The 22,106-nt window shown below is 58.3% G+C and overlaps 2 protein-coding genes across 7 annotated transcripts; one reads left to right on the forward strand and one right to left on the reverse strand.

Annotated features, from left to right (window-relative positions):
* The first annotated feature begins 3,801 nt into the window (after positions 1 to 3,801).
* Positions 3,802 to 7,841, forward strand: TTC9C (tetratricopeptide repeat domain 9C). Its single transcript, XM_045024249.1, has 4 exons — positions 3,802 to 4,035; positions 4,563 to 4,818; positions 5,220 to 5,402; positions 5,963 to 7,841. The coding sequence occupies exons 1-4, from the start codon at positions 4,024 to 4,026 to the stop codon at positions 6,055 to 6,057; spliced, it is 546 nt and encodes a 181-aa protein (XP_044880184.1). The 5' UTR covers positions 3,802 to 4,023; the 3' UTR covers positions 6,058 to 7,841.
* Positions 7,534 to 22,045, reverse strand: LOC123374363 (dapper homolog 2-like). 6 transcript variants are annotated; one of them, XM_045024245.1, is made up of 6 exons: positions 21,525 to 22,045; positions 20,469 to 20,733; positions 15,950 to 16,048; positions 14,262 to 14,559; positions 13,751 to 14,002; positions 7,534 to 12,304 (listed from the first exon to the last, which is right to left on the reverse strand). In XM_045024245.1, exons 2-6 carry the CDS (start codon positions 20,655 to 20,657, stop codon positions 10,983 to 10,985), a joined length of 2,160 nt encoding a protein of 719 aa, XP_044880180.1. In that variant the 5' UTR covers positions 20,658 to 20,733; positions 21,525 to 22,045; the 3' UTR covers positions 7,534 to 10,982. The 6 variants fall into 6 exon arrangements, with proteins under 6 accessions (XP_044880180.1, XP_044880179.1, XP_044880181.1 ...); XM_045024244.1 differs by lacking the exon at positions 21,525 to 22,045 and adding an exon at positions 20,844 to 21,475 and having other exon boundaries at positions 7,535 to 12,304; XM_045024246.1 differs by lacking the exon at positions 21,525 to 22,045 and having other exon boundaries at positions 7,535 to 12,304; positions 14,262 to 14,556; positions 20,469 to 21,475.
* Between the last annotated feature and the right edge of the window lie 61 nt (positions 22,046 to 22,106).

The following is a 22,106-nucleotide window of genomic DNA, read 5'->3' on the forward strand; positions in this document are numbered from 1 at the left end:
GCTGGAGGCCTGAGGAGGACAAGCCCGATCGGGGACAGCCCAGGACAGGAGCCAGGAGAAGTCCTGTGCCAGGGGGAATCGCCCGAGAAGGACAGGCCGGAGCTGGACCCAGTATCACGGCTGCCCGGAGCTGCCTGGGGCTGTGAGTACTGGGGCTTGTGACTCTGCACTGGGAATAAGGAGGGAGGCTGTTAGATAGTTAAGTGGGGAGGTGGCCGCTCTGTGTGGCTTTGCAGAGAGCGGCAGAAGAGGCACCGGAGGGGTTTGCTGGGGAGAGTTCACTGGCGCCAAAGACGACCAGGAGCACCCAAGACTCACCACCGGACTGGAACTTTGCTCAGGCCTCCTGAACTCTGTATGCAGACACGTTGCTCGGTGTCTGCCCTGTCAGACTGTGCTACCACTGGGTCCGTGGGGCCTTGGTTTGAATGCAGCCCTGTTTTACTGCTCCCCCTATATTTCCCCTTGTTGTTTTTCTCCTCCCAGCCCTCTGTAAATAAATATCTCCCTTTGTTATGTCCATTGTACTTTTCCTGTGGGTGTGTGTGTTCACTCTGGGGAGTTTGGAACAGGTGCCCCTGGGGTGGAAGGGATTTCTCCTGCTGCATTCCTGCGCGCGCTGTCTCTTGGCCAGAGCTGCCTGCAGAGCAGACTCCATCTTGGCCACGAGGGCGCTAAAGTTACACAAAAAATGTTGAAAGATGGTGCCAAATATGGATGGAAGCACAGGGATTGCTGGGACGCGAACCAATGCATCATGGGGCGTTGGGACAGGACCCAGAATGCCCCGCCCTCTTCCCACAAGCAGGGCCGGCTTTAGCAAGTGCGGGGCCAATTTGTGGGGCTTGTACTCACCGGGCGGCATTCCGAGTCTTTGGCGGCACTTCAGGTTGCCGTGTTCCGGCCAGGGGATCGTGGCCACCGGACTCACCGTGCTCCAGTCCAGATAGCGGGGCCGTGGGGCTTGCCATGCTCTGGCCGGGGGATCAGGGCCGTGGGACTCACTGCACTCTGGCTGGGGGATTGGGGCTGCGGGACTTGCTGCGCTCCGGCCAGGGGATCGGGGCTGCAGGACTCGCCATGCTCCGGCTGGGATAGCGGAGCCGCGGGACTTGCCATGCTCCGTCCGGAATAGCGGGGCCGTGGGGCTTACTGCGCTCCAGCTGGGGGATCAGGGCTGCAGGACTCGCCGCGCTCTGGCCGGGGTCGTGGGGCTGCGGGGCTTGCCCGCGCTCTGGCCGGGGGATCAGTGCTGCGGTACTCGCCGAGCTCCAGCCGGGGGATCGGGGCTGTGGGGCTTGCCGCGCTCTGGCTGGGGGATCGGGGCCACGGGGCTTGCCGAGCTCTGGCCGAGGGATTGGGGCTGCGGGGCTTGCTGTGCTCTGGCCGGGGGATTGGGGCCATGCGACTCGCCGCGTGTCGGCCGGGATAGCGGGGCCATGGGGCTTGCTGTGCTCTGGCGGGGGGGCAGGGCCATGGGGCTTGCTGCGCTCTGGCGGCGGGGGGGGGGGGGCTCTTAGGCGCGGGGCCCGATTAGGAGGGAATGGGGGAATCGACCTAAAGCCGGCCCTGCCACAAGCCACAGCACTAGAATGGGAAGAGGTGCTCTGTGGGATAGCTGCCCATGATGCACTGCTCCCAATGCCGCTGCAAGTGCCACAAATGTGACCACGCTTGCAGCTGTCAGTGTGGACAGACTGCAGCGCTTTCCCTACTGCGTTCTCCGAAGACTGGTTTAACTCAAAGCGTTCTACATCTGCAAGTGTAGCCATGCCCTTTATCTCCTTTTTGGATGTTGATCCTATAAAACCACCTATGCTCTTATTCATACAAGTATATCTTTCTTACAATAATACTTAGCACTTTTCATCAGTAGTCCTCAAAGAACATTTCAAAGGAGATCAGTATCACTATCCCCATTTTACAGCTACAGGAACTGAGGCACAGAGAAGGAAAGTGACTTACCCAAGGTAACCCACACCGGCCAGTGGGAGAGCCAGGAATAAAACCCAGGTTGCTGAAGACCCAGGCCAGTGCTCTATCCACTAGGCCACATCACTAATATAATGTAGCATGGAGTTCCTTAGGTTAACTATACATTGCATTTAAAAAAATCTCCCCTTTGTATCATTTATAAATGTGTTGCCTTTTAATTTCTTGAGGCAACTCCCTGTCTTTGGATCACACACAAAGGTAAAAGAATCTTATCCGTCCCATTAATTACTGTCTATACCTCTAGCAGTTCACTTTGGGCTTGTATTCACCCTTTAGTGAAGATGCTAGTACGCTGATGGGAGAAGTGGGCATAGATAATCCACCTCGAGAGGCAGTAGCTATGTCGAAGGGGGAAGCTTTCCCATTGATGTAGTGCTGTCTACACCAGGGGTTAGGATGGTATGGATTTTTCACATACTCCTGAGCGACATAATTATACTGATATAGGTCTGTAGTGTAGACCTGGCCTTCTTATTCGTCTCCTCTCTAAACGCTCCTACAGAAATTTCTCCACATCCCTAATAATTACTGTTTCATTTCCATTCTCTGGACATTTTCTGTTTCTGCTCTCTTTAGGGGTGGGGATGATCAGAAATGAGCACACTGTTCCAGAGAAGTTCCTGCCAGTCATTACAATACAGTATTATTCTCTATTTATTTAGATTTACAAAGACCTCTGTATGGATCAGGGGTAGGCAACCTATGGCACGCATGCCAAAGGTGGCACGTGAGCTGATTTTCAGTGGCATTCACACTGCCTGGGTCCTGGCCACCAGTCCAGGGGACGCTGTATTTTAATTTAATTGTAAATGAAGCTTCTTAAACATTTAAAAAACCTTATTTACTTTATATACAACAATAGTTTAGTTATATGTTATAGACTTGTAGAAAGAGACCTTCTAAAAACGTTAAAATGTATTACTGGCACGTGAAACCTTAAATTAGAGTGAATAAATGAAGACTCGGCACACCACTTCTGAAAGGTTGCTGACCCCTGGTATGGACAATCCCTTAGGTGGAGTCAGTATACCATAGAAGAGAAGACAGCTGTTCCTGCCTCCACACATCATTAACTAACAGAAATTTTGCCCCCAAAATGGAGAATGCCAGAGATTTCATGAAGCCTACTAGGGACTTTGCTACTGCTATTGATTTTACCTGGAAGGTCCTCAGATACACGGTGATGGGCAGCTATATAAAACAGACAAATGGCTGGATGGAGAGACAGATATGTATGGGGATGGAGCATAGATCATTTAATCCAAAACTTCTCCAACCCACAGCTTTCCCCAAACACCTGGGGTGGAAACAGTCTTTGTTGCATCCCCAGAAGGTCACTCAGTGCCGGTGGAGGAGGACCAGGGACAGGGAAGAGAGCTCTAAGTTGAGGCACCCTGCCACCAGCCCTCCCTGCCAGTAGCCTCCCCTGCCAGTCCGTAGTCAAGGGGCCCCAGTCCGCCTCCCCCTACAACTCGGCCAGAGATCCCAGAACCCCCTCCTTGGAGGTTTGCAGTAGGGGGTACCCCCAGAGTCACAGCCCTTCTGCAGGCTCCCCGCTGGGATGAGGGCTCCCCCAGGTGCCTGCTGGCGGCACAGGAGTCCTGCAGCCCTTGCACCAGTGGGGTCCCTCCCGGCATTTGGGGCGGTGGTTGCCTGCAGGCAAAGGCTGCCGCCTGCCCGACTCCCCACCGCGGGATGTGAGCGCCCCCGAGCGGCGGAGGGCCGGACAGCGCCACTGCGCAGGAGCGGGAGAGACTGGCGGGGGCTCGGCCCAGCACGCCCAAGGCAGCCCCCGGCCATGGCACCAGCCGGCCCCGCCCAGCTCTTGGGGCAGCGGAGGCTGCTGCCGGGGGCTCGGCTCCCCGGCCCTGCGCGGCGCCCAGTCACATGGTGCCTGATCTCCCTGCCCAGCGCGGCCGGTCGCGCTTCCTGGGCCGGGCAGGAAGCAGCATGGAGCTCGGCCGCGGCTGCTGAGCGAGGCGGCATCGGATCGGTCTCTGCGCGCGGGGTCCTGGAGCGGCTGCCCGGATGGCTGCGCAGGTACCAGCCGCAGCGCGGCCTTTGCCCCGAGACAGGACGCGGAGCCCCGCAGCCCTTCCATAGCCCCGTGCCCCCCAAACGGTGCAGCTCCATGCACCCCCCTCGAGCACCGAGCCCCTTTTCCAACAGCCCCCTTCTATAACGCTGACCCCTACACCATGCACCCTCCCTATAGCTCTGAGCCCCATAGCTCCATGCATCCCCCTAGCTGGCAGCAAACCCTGCGCCCTCCCTATAGAGCAGAGTCCTGCACTGGGGAGAAGAGAAGAAGGCCCCTCCCTATAGAGCTGAGCCCTGATTATTACCTGTGATCATTAAACACCCCAGGGCACTGGACACTTGGCCCTGCTTTCCTGGGAGACCCTGGCCCACGCACACCTCCTCCGTGGTGCCGTGTACGGTTCTAGCTGCTCCCCCTCTCCAGAGCCAGGTGCATGGAGAGGACGTGGTGTTTGGGCAGGCGAGTCAGTTTGGGAAGACGATGTCTCCTGGGAAGAGTCTGTTTGCAGCTGCACCTCTCTGTGCAGGGCTCTTCAGGGGAGGCCATGGACCAGCGGCTCCAGCAGGCCCAGAGGTTCAAAGAGGACGGGAACCGGTGCTACAAGGAGGGGCTCTTCAGGGATGCCGTGAGCCGCTACCACCGGGCACTGCTGCAGTTGCGAGGGCTGGACCCCAGTGTACCCTCTCCCCTGCAGGCCTTCGGGCGCGAGCAGCCGCCAGTGACGCCTGAGCAGGAGAGGGCACTGCACGGCACCCAGACCGACTGCTACAACAACCTGGCTGGTATGGGGCGGGGGGGTGGCTGCCTTCTTGTGACATCACCACTGTGTCCTCCAGGGGTGTCCCAGCTCCCCAGTGACATTGCAGTGCAACCTTCTTTGTGACACCCTGCCGTGCACCCTCCCCCCACCACGCCCTGCTTGTGGGCTCCTTCATCCTCTGGTTGGCACTCCCTCCCACCCCCCCACCCCCTGCCCTCCATGGGCTATTTGGCCCCGTGGGTGCCACCTCCACCGCCATCTCCCTCCACCCCATGAGCCACTTGAGCCCTGGATCTGCCACCACTATTTCCATCTATGCGTGCCAGTCTTGTGGTAGTGATGCCACTGTGCTGTTACAGCAGTGACCCTCCCTGCCCCCTTGCACTGTCTCACTGGTGCTGTTCCTCCCCCCCCTCCCCCCAGCCTGCTTGCTCCACATGGAGCCAGTGAACTATGAGCGGGTGAAGGAGTACAGCCTCAAGGTGTTGGAGAGGCAGCCTGAGAACCCCAAGGCCCTGTACCGCGCCGGCGTGGCCGCCTACCACCTGCGGGACTATGACCAGGCCCGGCACTATCTCATGGCGGCCTCATGCAGCCAGCCCCGAGGTGAGCTGGGGCAGGGTCGCTCATGGAGGCGGGGGGACTGGGAGAGTCAGCCTTGCTTGGGAAGAATCAGGGCCCTGTCTCCACACAGCAGGGGAGCTGTCCTGGTGCACCCCATCCCGAGGGTGACGCCAAGCCTAAGGGCAGTGGGGGCAGGGGCAGCAGGACAGCTGCCCAGCTACAACAGCACTGTTGACAGACACCTCTCGGGGGGTAGGCAGCAGGGACATGTCTTGGGGGCAGGGGACAGCTGTTGTCTGCAGTAGCGTTGGCAGCAGGTAAACGTCTGGGCGTGAGTAGAGGGTATTGGTGATATCTCCGTGGGTGGGCAGGGAGGACACCTCTGGAGTGGGGAGCAGCTCTTCAGCTGCAGGGGCATTAGCAACAGGTGCCTGGCTTTGTGCTGGTGGAGGATGCTGGGGTAGGGAGTACTGAGATCAGGGCACAGGAGGAGGCTGGCTTAACACTTCAACCTGTGGGAACAGGCCATAAGGGGAGGGGATGAGTTTGGGCATTCAGCTCACACCTTGGCCTGTCCCGTCTCTCTCCTCTGCTCCATGGAGACGCCAATGTCAAGCGGTACCTGCAGCTGACAGAGTCCCAGCTCAGCACCTACCACCAGAAGGAGAAGCAGCTCTACATGGGGATGTTCAGCTAGCGAAATCAAGGCTCCCCCCACCAGATACCACCAGGGCCACATGGATCCACCTTCCTTTCCTGGACAGAACTCCAGGGCCACATGGATGCACCACCCTTTCCTGGACAGACTGCCGGGCCACAGGGACACCCCCACTGACATAACACCAGGGCTTTCCCTTGATGGCATAGGACCCATGAGGTCACTTGGGACCTGGGTTGCTAGAGGGGAAACCCCAGGCAGGTGGCTAGGACCTGCTTGGACTGCTCCCCTTTCTCTTGTCTGCAGAGCAGTGTCCTCTCTGTTGCTCCCTAGGGCCTGGGCATTCCCAGAGTCAGAACTGCACAGGCTCAACCACCCCATGGTTGTGGTGCCAGAGACAGGGAGCATGGGCTGGATCATTAGTTCTGTCACCCTGCTGGCCCTCTTCATAAAGTGACCTGTCTCTCTGCATTGTGTGTGTGTGTCTGACCCTTCCCTGCCTGGGCTCTCCTTCAGAGGGAGCACTTGGGGAGCAGGGGGCTGTTTCAGGGAAGTTAACCCCCTGCTCTGCTGCTATTGGTCTAATTTCCATAGTGATCGTAGCTGGGTCATTTCTATCCTGAGCGGAGCTTGGCATCCTGAGCCACATGACCTCACCCCACCTGGGACCCTGGCCCCTTCTGGCTCTTACAAACAAGTAATTTCCACTCTCCTCACCCCGTCTGCAGCCAGCTGCCTGCAGCACTGGGGCTCGTGCAGCGACTGCAAGCTTTACGCTGGGCCTCATCTGCACGCTGCAGAGGGGCCTGGATTAGACTGGGACTGTGCAGGGAGGTGGCTTATCCCATGGACAGGGCACACGCTGCACTGGTGCCTGCACTATGCCCCACACTGCAGAGGTGCATCGTACCCCTCCCCACGCTGTGCTCCCCTGAGGCCCCAACAACGGCTGTTCAGATAGAAATGAGGGGTGGGGGCAGCTGCATTTCAGGTTTTGACATTTTGGCTGCTCATATCAGAGCTGGGCCTGGAGCCCACACTGTCTGGCTCATTCCAAGCAGCCAGGTGGGAGATCTGCTCTGGGGGGCTCATGTCTTCTTTCCCAAGGGCTTGATTTTGTCAGGTCCTGCAACAAGCCTGACTCCTCCTCCCCCAGCCCTCCCATCCTAGCAAACATCCTTCATTTCTGCCATCCACACGCCCTGGCTCCTCCCTGCGGCTTAAGCAAACAGCTCCCCCCAGGCTGCTGACAGCTGGGAAATGGGGCTGTTGATTCTTCTCAGCTTCCCCCCTTGCTCTTGTCCCTCCTCTCCCTGCAATGTGCAAACACCAAGTCACCAGCAAACTGCTGGTGCTGCCCCAGCTTCTCAGCCCCAGGGCCCAGGCTAAAGAGTACTACAGTGAGGCCCGTGCATGGGGCTGCTCCATCCCAAGGGTGACCCCCAGCCACCTCTGTCCCAAGTGCTGAGCTTAGCCTCCTGCACTGGCGTGCCTGGTGCAGCAGCGTGAACAAAGCCCCCTCCCCCGACCTGGCCTGCTAGAGTCAGCCCCCGAGGGCGGAGGGGCAGGAGGGAAGAGCCAGGGATCCACTGCGGGTAGGAAGTGCAGGTTTCTCAGGTGACAAGCTGATCCAGCCCAGCCAGGAGCAGGGACCTGCCCCACCACCCCTCGTCTTGGCATCTGCCCCAGGGAGATAAGAGCACAGGGGTGTGAGGCTGTGACTGGGGTCATGGCCAAGTAACCTGCAGCCCGGGCTCCTGGGGCTAGATAAGGCTGTGGGATTGCCTGAGGAAGATCACTAGGGACTACAGGAAGATTGTTTTGTTTTAAACAAGGCCAGGATCAGGGGCTGGGGTGGGAGTGGGGACAGGAGCAGGGTTATGAGCAGGGGCTGGGGTGGGAACGGGGACAGAATGGGTCCAAGGTCCCTGGCACCCAAACTACAGGGGTGCGGCACCTCTTGACCACGGTTTGGGGCTGAGGAGGCTGGTCCTCACTGACACCAGGCACAGGCGTCGCAGCAAGCGCATCACCTGCAGCCACGGTGGACCGTGCAGCATGGTGGAATCTTCAGCCCCTCCCCCCAGAGGGGAGGGCAACCGCTCCGCCTGGGAGGTGGAGAGCATGCCCCCAGGCTCAGGGCCTAGCTGCTTGGCACTGGCTGTCGCCCTGAGGGGCTTGGTGGCCTCGACTGGGGTGCCATCTATGGCCGGGCAGATGGCTTGGGCCAGGAGCACCCCAAGGACCAGAGTGGGGGTGGCAGCCTGGGATATGGGGGACAGAGGAGGAGGGGGTGGCGGAACTAAGCTGCTGCCCAGATCGATCCCTCTGGCAGGGGGAGAGGGGGTTGTTGCAGCTGAGGAAGGAGTCTCATTATAAACTATGCCATGGGGCATAGAGTCTCAGGCCAGCTGGGCCCATTGATCTGCCAGGCTTGTAGGCCATGCCTGAGGAGGGCCCCCAGGGAGCCTGTCTGCACAGAGGGCAACACCAGTGAAGACAGGTTCACTTGAACAGCTGAAGAGCTCCATGTGGACACTCATTTCAGTGCAGCTGAAGCAGATTAGGAGCTGCCAAGAGCACTCCACCCAGGGTCTTGCTGCACTTTAGTTCAACCAGTTTGTATGTAGCCAAGGCCTCTGCATTGTACCTGTCATTGCACAGCCCAGTCCTTGCATTCATTGTGCTCAGTCTGCCCTGGCCAAATCCAAGCCTGGGACATCCCTAGTTCCCTTCTTGAGCAGGTAAGCGACTCTCCTGCCCTTGCTGGCTGTGCCACTGTGAAGCAGGTGCCATGGCTCATGCCAGGGCCAAGTTCTCTCTCTTCTCTGTGTGGTGCAGAACAGGGCAAGATAACAACTGACTGGAGAAGTGGATGCTTCTTTCCAGCCCCTGCAGCCCTATGAAATGGAGAAGGTATTGCAGCTGTAGCAGAGCCCGGTAGGTCATTACACAATATCTCAGAAAGGCCCCACTCCCCTCTATATGCCCAACAAGCTGCCTAGCTGTGGCCTTGGGGAGACTGATCCCAGAATCCTGCATCCAGTTTTGCGATGCACATTTTGAGCAGTGCCCTGGCCGGCATGCAGGGAAGAGCCACAGACTCTATTTGAGGGCGAGGTGCCTAACCCAGAGAAACTGATGGCGCTTGCTCTGTTTAGTAAAGAGACAGGTTACTTGATTAAGAGCCACATTTTTCCCAGGGAGGGTGATTTACCACTGGAACAACTCCCAAGTAGGGAGTAGATTCCTCCATCTCCTGAGGTTTCCAGACTCTCAGGTGGCCTGTCTGGAAGATGCTTTAGTCAAACCCAAGAGGTATTGGATTCAATGCAGGGGGAACTGAGTGAACTGCTCTAGTTGGTGCCTCATGCCTGATGATCCAGTTGCCTGCTGTGGCCTTAAACAGTCTGTGACTCTACCTCACGCAGTAATCGGGCCAACCCTTTACTACCCCCTTGCTTATTCCCTTTTCTCCAAGAGCAACAGCCAACCCCTCCCCAAGAAAGGGATATGGCAGGTGAGAGGTTCAGGGAGGGCAGCACTACTGTTGGTGGGTCTTTCTCCTCTCCCTCCTAGGCCCAGAATTAATGCACAAGCCAACAGGGCACCAGCAGGAGTGATGAAGCAAGGGCCAGGAAGGCCAAGCCACAGGGTGCAGAGAGCCTGTGAGAAAGCAGTGGAAGATCTCTCCTGTGCAGGCCAGCCCCTGGGCCCACACACCTGGTAAACCCCATGTGATGCACAGGCTGAGGCTACTGAATTTCACCTAGAGAAGCACCTTCCAGCTGGGGGTTGCTCCCAGCTTCAGGGACAAGTGCTGGGCTCTGAGGGGGAGTTATTAGCATGGAGGCAGCTGGCATGGGGTTAATACGAGTAGCATCTAACAAGCAGCAGCAGCATGAAATAGAGCAGGGGGACCCGTTCACAGCCCCCAGCTGTCATTACACAGGTACTGCCTGGACTTATTCTAAATGCTGCCCTTAGGGTAAGTCCTCCCAACAACAGCAAGGATCCTATCCTCTCTCCTCCAGTAAGATGGGGGCATTAAGATAGGGAGTGCACAGGGATTTTGTCAACAGCCGACTGGGTTGCACCCCCAGCCCAGGCTAAGGCCACAGCAGCTAATGAAATACAGGGCTTGGCTGTAACAGGCAGGGAAGGGTTGCATGTGAGCACCCATGCTCATAAAACAGCCTATGCACAGAGAGAGAGCGCGAGCGAGCCCGCTGCCGCCTTGGCCAGCATTTAACACTGGAGTGGGGCACTGCAGGGGGCAATGAGGTCCTGCCCTTCCCAGTCCAGCAGACACCTTCCCCCCCCCGGTTCTAAAACACCCTCCAAATCCTTCACATTTGTTTTTTATTTTTTTTTCCCCCACTTAGAATTGACACCAGCAATGAGGCTCCTTGGTGCAGCCAAGCTGGGCAGACCCGCCTACACAGAGCACCTGCCCGCCGCAGCTGGGCAGACAACAGCACCCAGACACACCTAGGTTATGGGAGACGCAGGGGCCCATGGTACCTGATGAACATTTGATTTCAAGCCCACACTAGGGGCCCAGATACAGTCCTTAGAGCCCAGTGTGGCTCCTGCCCCCTCCCACCCGTAGAAGTTGGGGGGCCATTTCAAGCTCCCTGCCTCTCAGGGAGAAGGCTGCTCTGGCCTGTCCATATTGTAGGGAGAGGGTGCCCCTGTGCCAGCCTTGTCACTGCAGTTCTGCCAGCGTTAGGGCAGGGGCTGATTCTAAATCGCCTCTGCAACTTGTTGGCGATCAGGGTGGGTGAAGCACCAGGCCCTGCCAATTCCACAGAGAAGAGACATGAAGAGGGGACGGTGAAGATTCCATGGGGAGGAGGCAGGCAGAGCTTGCAGTCCCAGTAAACGGGGTCCCCCTCCAAAGGATGGGGCTAACTGGGGTTTTTGCCACATGGCTTTTGGGAGCAGCCTGCAGCTAGAGGAGGTCACTTGGAGGCTCCGCTGGCCTTGGGAGCCAGAGGCCTGAGGGAACGGCTCACCATCCTCTTCAGCTCCTTGAAGGAGCGAGTCCTGTGTAGTTTGAAGCTGGCCATGGCCATGTTGCTGGAATCCAGTGTGGCAGAGGCATGGAGCGGGCAGGCCCTGGGTGGGCCTAGTTGCCGCAGTCGCCAATCCCCATTCAGGCTGACAGCATCTACCTCACTGAGGCTGGAGGCACTGCTGCCCTCAGCCCGCTGTGGCTGCAGCTCCAGCTGGCTGCCATCAGGGAAGCAGGAGTCTGTGGAGAAGGCCAGCTGGCGGCTTGGTGGGGGGAAGGGCTCGGCTTTCGGCCTCCCCAGGGCCTGGCTGGAGATCTCCAGGACGGATGCCCACTTCTGTCTCCCTGGGGGCTCCAGGCAGCGCTGGGAGCTGCAGCGATACACAGGCCTCGGCGTGCGGACGTTCACCTCTGAGCTGCAGCGGCTCCCGCCCTCTGCCCGGAGAGCTGGCCTGCGCCGGAGGCTGATCCTGCGAAGCAGCTCCCGCGGGCTGAGCCAGCTGCGCTCTGCACCCTCGCCTGCCTTCACCAACTCCCGCGAGGCATGCTTGCCCTTGTACAGCCGCTCTCGCTCAGTGCCAAGGGCCTTCCTGGAGGAGGCCTTGACCCTGACCACATGGGGACGACAGGACGAGGCCTCAGCCCAGCCGGCTCCCTCTGGCTGCTCCCGGCACAGTGAGAGTTGCTCCAGGAGCAACCCCATTGATCGCTCGCTGGACCCCACAGAGGAGGCAGTGGAGCCCCGGCCTCCTGGGCCATCCAGGGCCTGGGAGCTGTCAGGCCCCTCTGGAGAGCGGAGGTGGGAGCAGGTAGAAATGCGCCTGCGGATTTTCCAGCCGGGGAGCGGCCCAGCTCCCAGCGGGGAGCCACAGACCGATGACATGGACTGGCTCTTCTGGTGCCCTACCAGGTAGCCAGGCTCTGTGCGGCTAGCCGCCGATCGACACCTGTACCTCAGCACCAGCTTGGCGATATAACGGTCCAGCTGGACCTGGCGCTGCTCCTCGGAGGGGGCTGTCCCACTCCGGGAAGAGCCCTCCTGCACAGTGGGGATGGCTGTCCGCTCGCTGAGGTCCTCCTGGGACGGGCCCCGGGACAGGCCGCTGGTAAAGAGTGGGCTCTGCAAGGCCACGGCATGCAGCGGGCTGGGGTAGTGGTAGATCTCGCTGGTGCTGCGGGACACCAGGTCGCACTTGTACTGCAGGAGCTGCAAGCTCGGAGGGAAGGCTGGAGAGAGCTCACCCAGGCTCAGCAGGAACTCCAGGTCCCCTGTGGAGAGAGTAGAGAGCAGGCACCCTGGATCAGAGACAGGTGCCTGGGCCAATATTCCCTGCATGACATGGGGCTTGGCTGTACCAAACTGGACCCAGTATCTGAGCTGGACACAGCTTGGCTAAATGGTTACCTGGGGGTGACCACGGGCACTGGCAGGGATCCCGGGGCAACAACGCGGGTTGAGAGGAGAGCTAGGAGAACAAGTCGAGGGCTGAAAACCTGCCTCGAGACCAGGGCCTTGTCCCCACTAGGGGTCGGCTGGTACAGATATACAGGCATAGCTACCAAAGCAGTCCCTTCTAGTGGAGGTGCAGCTTAGACCAGTTTCCCCAGCAAGAGGCCTTTTTAGCTGATATAATTGTCTCTACACTAGGGCTTTTGCCAGCACAGCTCTGTCAGGGAGAAGGATGAAAAAAAAAAATCATCCTTCACTTAACATAGCTGTGCCAGCAAAAGCCCAAGCATAGCTGTAGTTTTGCCACCCAAAAAAGGCCATTTGCTAGTAGAGCTACGTGCGCTCGGTGGGGCTGGAATAAACTACGCTGGCACAAGAGCCGTTTTGGAAGTCTAAGGTGCAGCCACGCTCAGAGTGTTTTGCTGGTGTAGTACACAGGGACAGCCTATGGGGATAGCTACACCGGCAACATGCTCCCAGCACAGACCTGGCCTCGGACCAGATGGAAAGCACATTGTTAAAAGGGAGAGTGATTAGCCATTTAACAGACCCAGGGAGATGGTTGATTCCGCATCACAAGGGAGAGTGGGACATGGGGTGGGGGCTGTAAATTAAGCCCAGGATTCTAAGGCCTTGTTAACTGTAGTCACACTGGTGTAGTGAAAGCATAGAGCCTCTCTTCCCCAGTGGGGATGTGGTTACACTGACCTGGTTTAGCTGTTCTTGGAATAAACTCTCCTGGGGTATGGCACCTTTATGCTGGTATTACTGCAGCCACACTGGGGCGAACTACACTGGTTAGGGTGTGGGGTTTTACACCGCCGAGGCCTTCTAGTGCAGACCAGGCCTTGAAGGCATGCTCTAGCTCAGCCATGAGTGGCAAGCTACATACAGGAGTCCCTGGGCCAGGCTGTCCAGCCTGGACCATCAGAATGCACTTTCCTGGTCTTGAGATCTGTGACAACTCAGCGAAATACTCCTGGAGTATCTGTGAGGCAGTGGGGAGCAGGCAGCGCCCACCCCTGCCTGGGATGCAGAAGATCAGAGAACAGGCGGTATGGGACAGTCCTGCACTGACCCTGCCATTGGCCCGGGGGCATGAATGGCACCTGGCAGGGTGTCCAGAGCCCCTTTGGGAATGGGGAAGTCAGAATCAGTCAGCTCCCCCCTGCCAGGTTCAAGGTGATGTCCCCACCTTGTTACTCCCAGGATCCTAGTGGTTGGCAGCAGGGCTCTGCATCCTGAGCCGGCTGTTTCCTTCTTACCTGTTGAGACTGGTCTCCTGGCAGCAGCATGGGGACTGCTGGGAGCATTGGGTGCCATTACCCGTTGCAGTCGGAGGTCGAGAAGCCGGACGGTGGCCTCGTCGGTGGAGCGTGGCCGTGAACAGCCACTGTCTCGTAGGCCTGGGAGGTGGGAGAGGGAACCGACGCTGCAGTGCGAGCCCCCCGGGCACTCGCTGTGCATGGACGTGGAGGAGTCGGACAGGGAGCCCATCTCGCTGGTCTCGTAGAACCCTGGGGCAAGAGGAGAGGTTCACTGCAGGGGACCGGTTGTCCTTATCTCTCCCCCTGCCAGCCCCGAACAGGATGGGCCTCTCCTCCCGCCGAGTCCCCCACTAACAAGTCCCAGGGACTCTGGGTTGTAGAGGATGATCCTGACGGGATACATGGCCCAGCTCGGAGCCTCTGCTTGCATCACACGCCACCCAGGACGAGCAGGCCCTGGTGCCTTCTCGCTCCTGGTTGCCAGGGCCCATATCCCGGCTGGACATACCTGAGCTGGGCCTGGAGTCGGCCTCTGAGGTCTCTGGTGCAGTGAAGCTAGGCTCTGCCTGTGCCCTGGGCCTCTTGGGGAGCAGCAACTGCTCGCTGGAGCCAGCGGTTCTCAAGGCCAGGCTCGTCGCTGGCGTTCTGCTGTCCCTGTTCCCGGCCTGGTGCCCCACGTCAATGCTCTCGGAGGAGCAGTAGGAGATACATGGCTTCTCAGGGATGCCCAGCAGGTCCTCAGACTTGCTCCGGTCCAGCTTAGCTGGGGGCAGTGGTTCCTTAGCCCCCAGGCTGCCCCATCCCTGCTGTGGCAGAAGCATGAACAGGGTTAGTCAGAGAGATGCTACCAAACCCACCAGCCACTCAGGGCCCTGGCATCCAGGGCCAGCCCCAGCCCTGTGTCTCTGCAAGGAGCTGGGCAGAGCACATCCCCAACTACGACTGGGCCTCCTCCATGGCACTGGGCACTGCACAGCCCCCCAACTCTGCCCCAGACTCCCTCCTCCTGGCCTGCTGGGCACTGAATAGACCCTGCTACCTGAGCGAGATCAGGGCCCCCATCACACAGAGAACCCTCCCCCTTTGAGGAGGCTCCCTTCAGTCGCTGTTCTGGGCACCACAGAGACCCCCGGAACCCTTTGGAAATCAGGTGCCCCCCCCCATCACTGCAGAGGACCCTTCCTACCCCCTGGAGAGCAGGCCCCTTCCCACCCTTTGTGCTGGCACTGCACTCCAGTAAGCTCTGGTCCACACGGAAAGTTGCACAGGTTGAACTAAATCGTTGCGGTACCAATTGGTGCTGCAGGCGTGGCCTCCCACTGATTCAAACCTGGCTCAGCGTGGTGTCACTGCTGGAGGCACATTTACAGGAGCAGGCTGAAGGGACAGAACCAGTTTCCTGCGTCCGCACACATGTGCAGTGCTGGTTTAGCCCTATCAGGTTTTAAACCAATTCTAAGCTGCAGCTTGTGTGCCATGTCTAGGCTCTACTGCCCCAATGAGCCAGAAGCCCGGCCCTGCCCCAGAGAGCAGCTGCCCAAAGGAGAAGGGAGTCCACTGCTGAATGAGCTCTGCAAAGCTACTGTTGGTGCTTCCCAGGCTCAGAGCAACCTGCCCATTAGCCCCCACAGCTCCCAGGGGTGTCAGGCAGCATCAACCTCCCTTACAGCGACAGGTAGAGACAGAACCTGCCCTAGGTGGCACAGACCAAGCAGCAGTGCTGAGAAGGGAACCCAGGAGTCCTGCACACAGCTGCGTGCTCAACCCACTAGGCAAGCAGCAGCTTTAGACACATCCCTAGCTGGGAAACAGCCCGGAGGCACAATGGATGGGAGGCTAAGGGAGGGCAAGCTGCTCGCAATCTCCCCCCAGGTGTGAGGGTGGTGTACAACCTGGCCACTGCACCCCCAGCACAAAGTCTCTTAGCTCCCTCCCCCCATATCATTGCTGTCTCCCAGATGGACAGGATTTGGCAGGCAGGGGCCTCCCTGCCCACCCCAGGAACTGGGAAGCAGCAGCAGCCACAGCCAGGTGAGGAGTTCAGGAGGCCAAGAGATGATGCACCTTGACCCCAGGCTGATGATTAGAAGTACTGATAAGATCACAACCTTCCCCAGTTCCCTGCACTTTACCTCAATCTCCCATCCATCCCCCTTCCTTCATGGGCGGGGGAGGGGCTGGCCCTGTCATTCTTACCCCAGAGATGTTTGCAGATCTGTATCCTGGCTGACGTGGAGCTGGGGGGCCCAGTGGCTTCCCCCCAAGAGGAGGGGCTGGCTCAGGTTTTATTGGACCCTGGGGTTCAAGAGGGTAAAAAAACAGTGAGGCAATATGGTAGGGGTGGAGGGAAATCACAATGGAAGCAGGTGCTGCTCCCTCCAACCCGCCCCAGCCCATGGCCCCAGATACACCCAGACCTTGCCCCACGGCCCCCAGCAGCAGCAGCCAGGGTGACCTGTTGCATTAGGGAGCATGCTCCATAGCATCATCCCTACTGTCCCACATGCCTGGCCTCTCCTGCAGGGCCCAGACTGTGCGGGTGTGGGGGGGGGATGGGAGGGGGGAATGGGACTTCCCCCAAGCCCCACTAACAGCCAGGCTAGGGCAGGCTGTGAGGAAGAGGGGGGAGGGCCCCAGAGCCAAGCTGGCGGCAGGAGTGAAACATGAGCCCGGAGGCCCCTTTCTGCCTTTCACTCAGCTCCATCCCTCCCAGGCCGGGCAGCTGTTGCCTTTGTGTGCGCCCCCCCCCCCCCCCCCGCCTCCATCTTACCTACTGAAGCGGAGAGACACATGCTCTACACAGGCAGAACGGAGGGGGCATGTACAAGATTTCAAGGTTTGGGGGGAGGGGCGCGCAGGCAGGGGCTTGCTGGCGTGCCCCAGGTGTGCTTGGAGGGTCCACACGTGCACCTTGGAGAACAGCCAGACCACACTGATATTTCTGCCACCTGCCCCTGACTCAATGCCTCCACGCAACTCATTTGGTTATTCAAAGCCTCTGCTGGCCTTATGCCAGGCTGGCCCTGAAAGCCAGGTCTGGCCTCACTGCTGTCCCTGGGAGGGGGCAGGTCGCAGGCTCCCAGCTGTTCAGACACCCTCTTCCCCGCAGTACAGGCACAGCTGTGTGCAATACTGTGCATGAGCAGGCATGCACCAGCCGGGCTGCCCTGGGGCCGCTCCCCCCATTTCCCCTCCCCCTGCATGCCAGGTGTGCAGGGCAGGGATGGAGGGAGCAGCCTGCTGCCTGTCCCAGGGTTAGTTTACACTGGAGCTGGCTAGTCGACGTTTCCCCCGTTTCTCATTAGAAGACGACTCTGGTTCTGCTATTTGCTCTTGAATGACACCAGGAAGGGGATGGAGAAGCTGGCACTGCCCACGCCAGCGCAGGCCTGGGCTGGGAGGATAGCCAGGCAGGAAGCAAGTGAGGACTGTAAACAACAGGTGGTTTGTTTCCTCTAATACACACAGGGCCTGACCAGCCAACGCCCACCTCCAGGCAAGCCAAATCCACAGAGCCCAACCTGCCAAGGCCAGGTCAGCAGCCTAGGCCTGAATCCCCCTCCCTGCAGCTCAGCTCCCAGCCTCAGTACAAACAGAGGTCAGAAGAGACGCCAAGAATTCCCCTGAAGCCCCACAAGGCTCCAACTCCCCCATCCTAGGGCTTTGACTGTACAATCGAGGGCACATCCATTTCAGACAAAGCAGGCTGAGAAACGCAAACAGCGCAGCCCCAGTATGGCAGAGCACACACCACCCCTTAGTTAGGTCCTGTGGCACAGGGCAGATGAGGGAGGCACAAAACGCTGCCTCCTATATGATAAGAGACAAGATGGGTGAGGTAATATCTTCTATTGAACCAACATCCACTGGGGAGAGAGACAAGCTTTCAAGCTACACTGAGCTCTTCCTCAGGTCTGGGAAATGTACTCAGGTCTGGTCTGCATTACAGAGTTAGGTTGAGGCAAGGCAGCTTATGTCAACCTAACTATGGAAGTGTCTATACTTAAATTTCATTCCTGCCAATGTAACTACCCCGCTATGCTGAATTAATAACTCCACCTCCACAAGCGGCGTAGAGTCACGGTCGATGTAGTCAGTCGATGCAGTGTCAGTGTAGACATTGTGCTGCTCATGTCGACTGTTACTGGCTTTCAGGAGCTGCCCTATGCTGACAGTATAATCGATACAAGTGCTCCTGGGGAGAACATGCACCACAGACACAAAGCGCAAAGCATAGACCAGGGGTCGGCAACCGTGGAGAAGTGGCGTGCCAAGTCTTCAGTAATTTAAGGTTTCCCATGCCAAAATAAATTTTACATTTACAGGGGCCCCTGACAGAACCCCAGACTGGCAGCAGGCTGAACGGGGCTGGAGGCAGGGACCCCCTCTGGCAGGGGCCGGCAGACGGAACCCCAGACCAGCAGCGGCTGAACGGCTCAGTGCGCTGCCGGTCTGGAGTTCCATCTGCAGGACCTGCCAGCCGGGGTCCCAGCCGCCGATCCCACTCAGGTGCTGCCGGCCTGGGGTTCCATCCATTCAGGCCAGCAGCAGGCTGAGCTGGGCTGGGACCCCGGCTGGCAAGGGGCTGGCAGCCAGAACCCTACACCAGCAGCTGGCTGAGCGGGGCTGGAACCCCAGACCGGCGGCGGGCTGAGTGGCTCAGCCAGCTGATGGTCTGGAGTTCTGGCTGCCGGCTCCTGCCAGGTGGGGTCCTGGCCGTCAGCCCCGCTCAGCCCGCTGATGGCCTAGGATTCCATTCACCCAGGCAGGCAGGGGGCTGAGCGGGACCAGCGGCCGGGACCCCGGCTGGCAGCAGCGTGCTAGTAAAAATCGGCTTGCATGCCACCTTTGGCACGCATGCCGTAGGTCGCCGACCCCTGGCATAGACACCCAGAAGCGAAGTAATTATTTGTGGTAGCTCTATAATTCTGTAGTGTAGACGTGGCCTCAGAGCGTCACCGCTAAATACAAGACTGAACAGATTGTTTAGCATAAGTCATTAACAGGCCACTTCACCTTGAATGGTGCCTTGAAATATGTAACTACTTACGCTAATCAATCTGTTCCACCTTGTACTTAGCAGTGACACTCTGAGTACGTTTCCCAGACCTGAAGAAGAGCTCGGTGTAAGCTCAAAAGCTTGTCTCTCTCACCAAGAGAAGTTGGTCAAATAAAATATATTACCTCCCCCACCTTGTCTCGCCAATATCCTAGGACCAATATGACTACAACACTGCATACATTCTATATGATGAGACAGTCTAAGAGGGATAATGGAATCTCTTTTCCTTCCTTTTCCTCTCCTAAGCTGTTGAGCAGCATTGCAATGTGCTGTTGGATAAGCTTTCTCAGCCCACACCAGATGTGGCTGCATTCAAGCAGTGACTAAAGAGAATTTATAAGAAACAACTCACAAAACAGACTGTCCAGCATCAGGCTATGAACCTACCAACTCCTCCACATGCCGGAGAGCTGCTACACAAACTTTATGCACAAAAAGGAGGAAGTGGAATTGGGAGGGGTGCAAATACAAGCCAGAATTAGAAGACAGGTAGAGACTTCAGTAAGAGACTGGGGCTGTTTAGTTCAGATAAGGGACATCAGGGAGTTCACAAAATGGTAACTGGCATAGAGAAGGCAGACTGGGGACTCCATTCACCCCCCACAGTTGATGCAGGAACAAAGAGACATTGAGCGAAATTAAAGAGGCAATACATTTAACACCAAAGAAAGGAAACAAGCACTGAATTAATCTGTGGAACTCACTGCCACAATATATGACTGGGGACAAGAGCCTAGCAGGATTCAAAAAAGGGCTGGACACATCTTTGGATAATGGGAACATGCCCAGGTATGTCAGACAGGAGAAGAGGTTATAAGGGATGCAGACTCCTCAGGGCACAACCCTGCCCCTAAGGGACATAGTGCTCCACACTGGAGTTTCTTGTGCCTTCCCTTAAGCCTCTGAGCCACTCCCAGAGGTGGGGCATAGGGCTGGAGAGGCACAGCTTGAGTCAGCACTGGCAGCCCCCAGGGTTGTTCCACAGACTGAAAGATGTTGCATTTGGGGAGCTTTCCTGGCACATTTGCTGCAAAAAGAATGTTTTTCTCCAACTGGAGCACACACTATCCCAGGGCAGAGTCCTGGGGAAGCCAACCTGCTCAAAGCCCTTGAGCCCTCCAGCTTCCCCACTTGTATCCTGGCACCCCAGGACTCCCCTGGACCATAACCCTGCAACCAACCTCCCCATGGTCACAGCAACCATTGGCCCTTCCCTTCCAGCATACCCCTTTGCCCTCTCACTCATGCCCCAGCCCCCATATCGCACCCCCAGTCTTGCACCATCACACCTCCAATCACACCATAGTTACACCAACCATAGCTCCCCCCGCACTCCTACTCCAGCTCCCATGTTCCTCTCCCACATCCCACTCCTAACCCAGAGTCATCCCCATCCCCCACACCCTCCCTGTGCTCCCATCCCATACACTTAGCCCAAGTTCCCCTACTTGGACCCCAGCTACCCATGCTCCACTCCCTTGGCCCCCTGTACTCCCCCCCCTCTCATAATCAGCCCCTCCCGCTGAGTCACAGAGTTTAAGGCCACATCATGTAATCTCCTGTAAATCACAGGCCACCAGCACACCCCACCCCGCATACTACACCCAACAATCCCTCCCCTGGCCCATACATCCCCCCCACCTCCGTTCTCACCTGTCGCTGCCCCCCTGGGACAGTCCCCGCGGGCTCCCCGATGCCTAGGGCGCTTTCCACGGTTCCCTTCTGCGTCTCTCTCAGCAGCCCCAACTCCAGGATCCCGGCGAGGCTGGCCTGAAGCCGCTCCCCGATCCGCACTCGGTCGCTCCCGGACCAGAGGGAGGGCAGCACAGCTCTGCGGGCCATGAGGACCGCCGGGGCAAGCGGCACCGATCAGCGAGGGTGGGGGCTTGCACCGGGGAAGGGGCTAGGGACACAGCTCCTGGGGAGGTACATACACCGGGGGTAGGAAAAAAATAGAACTGGGGGCAGTGTATGCACCAGAGGCAGGATCGACTGGGCGAGGAAGAAGGTGCAGCAACCAGGACTCACCGGGTACAGCAGCTGCAGAGGGAAGTGTGCACCGCAAGCAGGAGCAGAATGCCGGGAGGGGGGTAAATTGCATGCAGTGGGCAGGATGGGTGGGAGAGTAAATTACATCCACCGGCAGCAGGAGTGCTGGTAAATCGCATGCATCGGGAGGAGGCTGGGGGGACGATAAGTTGCCCGCACCATGGGGGAGTTGGACGTACAGAGGCACCCCCCAGAAGCCGCCACCGGCTCCTCTTGCCAGGGACTTTCAGTACATACACAGCAGCTCAAACAAAGGGGCTGGTTTTGAAAGAGTCACGTGGGGGCGGGGCCAAAGGCCCCGGGCTCCTGATTGGATCCGACCCGGGCAAAACATTTCGTAGAACGAAGTTAGGTTCAGAGGAGGAGTAGACGGTAAATATCCCCTCGGCCCCGCCGTGCACCAGGGGGCCAAAAACCCATTAGCCCCTCCCTCAAATGCACTATGGGACAAATACCCCCAGACACACCCCGAGGGGTAAAATAACCCCACTGCACCCCCCAGAATACAGCGTAGGGGGCACAGGCCCCCATTACCCCATGGGAGGGTGAAATGCCATCCAAATCCTTCCCCCAGTGAGGGGCAGATTCTCCCCCCAAATATAGCCGGAGCTCCCTTGGGGACAGGTCACTTCCCATAGCAGCCCCGGGCCCGGCCCCCACCTTGGCTGGCGGGCGGGGAGGCCTTGGGAGTGACTGCGAGTCCGTGCCCGGGCTTGTTCGTCCATTCTCGCTCCCCCTCTTCCACCCTGGGGCCCAGCCATGTGAGCTCCTGCTTGCGGCTCTTAACGGAGTCGGGCTTAAGGATTCAATAGCCATACGGCCCGAATTCCCTTCTAGCCGCTGGACGTGCACAGGGTGTCGGAGGTGGGGGCAGGAGCAACTAATAGACCTCCCTCTCTATCGCCCATCCATGGGTGGCTGGGACAATTAACAGATCCCCCCCCATCCCCATCATAGGGGGCAATTAACTGACCCCTCTACCATGGAGAGCAGGAGTAATTAACAGACTCCTCTCTACCCCCCATCCTGGGGTAGGGGCAATTAACAAGACCCCTAGGCCCCTCTGTCCCCCCATCATAGAGGACAGGGGCAATTAACAGATAACCGCTCCCATCCCCTTCATGGATGTTGACAGACTCCCTCTTCTCTGAGCAGAAGCAAAATCAGCCCATAGAGAAGAAAAACCCTCCCCCACGCCCCAGTGCCCTTCTCCCCACCAGGAGCCCCCCGTCCCGTCAGGGC

The sequence above is a fragment of the Mauremys mutica genome, chromosome 7, assembly GCF_020497125.1.
Source record: "Mauremys mutica isolate MM-2020 ecotype Southern chromosome 7, ASM2049712v1, whole genome shotgun sequence".
Taxonomy (NCBI): Eukaryota; Metazoa; Chordata; order Testudines; family Geoemydidae; genus Mauremys; species Mauremys mutica.

Excerpts from the sequence above, each read along its gene's own strand:
- LOC123374363 (XM_045024245.1), bottom strand. The coding sequence starts at position 20,657 with ATGGCCCGCAGAGCTGTGCTGCCCTCCCTCTGGTCCGGGAGCGACCGA. Across the intron at positions 16,049-20,468 it reads TCCCAGGGGGGCAGCGACAG|GGTCCAATAAAACCTGAGCC; the intron begins GTGAGAACGGAG and ends CTTGAACCCCAG. Across the intron at positions 12,305-13,750 it reads CAGGAGACCAGTCTCAACAG|GGGACCTGGAGTTCCTGCTG; the intron begins GTAAGAAGGAAA and ends CTCTCTCCACAG.
- TTC9C (XM_045024249.1), top strand. Across the intron at positions 4,819-5,219 it reads CTGCTACAACAACCTGGCTG|CCTGCTTGCTCCACATGGAG; the intron begins GTATGGGGCGGG and ends CCCTCCCCCCAG. Across the intron at positions 5,403-5,962 it reads CTCATGCAGCCAGCCCCGAG|ACGCCAATGTCAAGCGGTAC; the intron begins GTGAGCTGGGGC and ends TGCTCCATGGAG.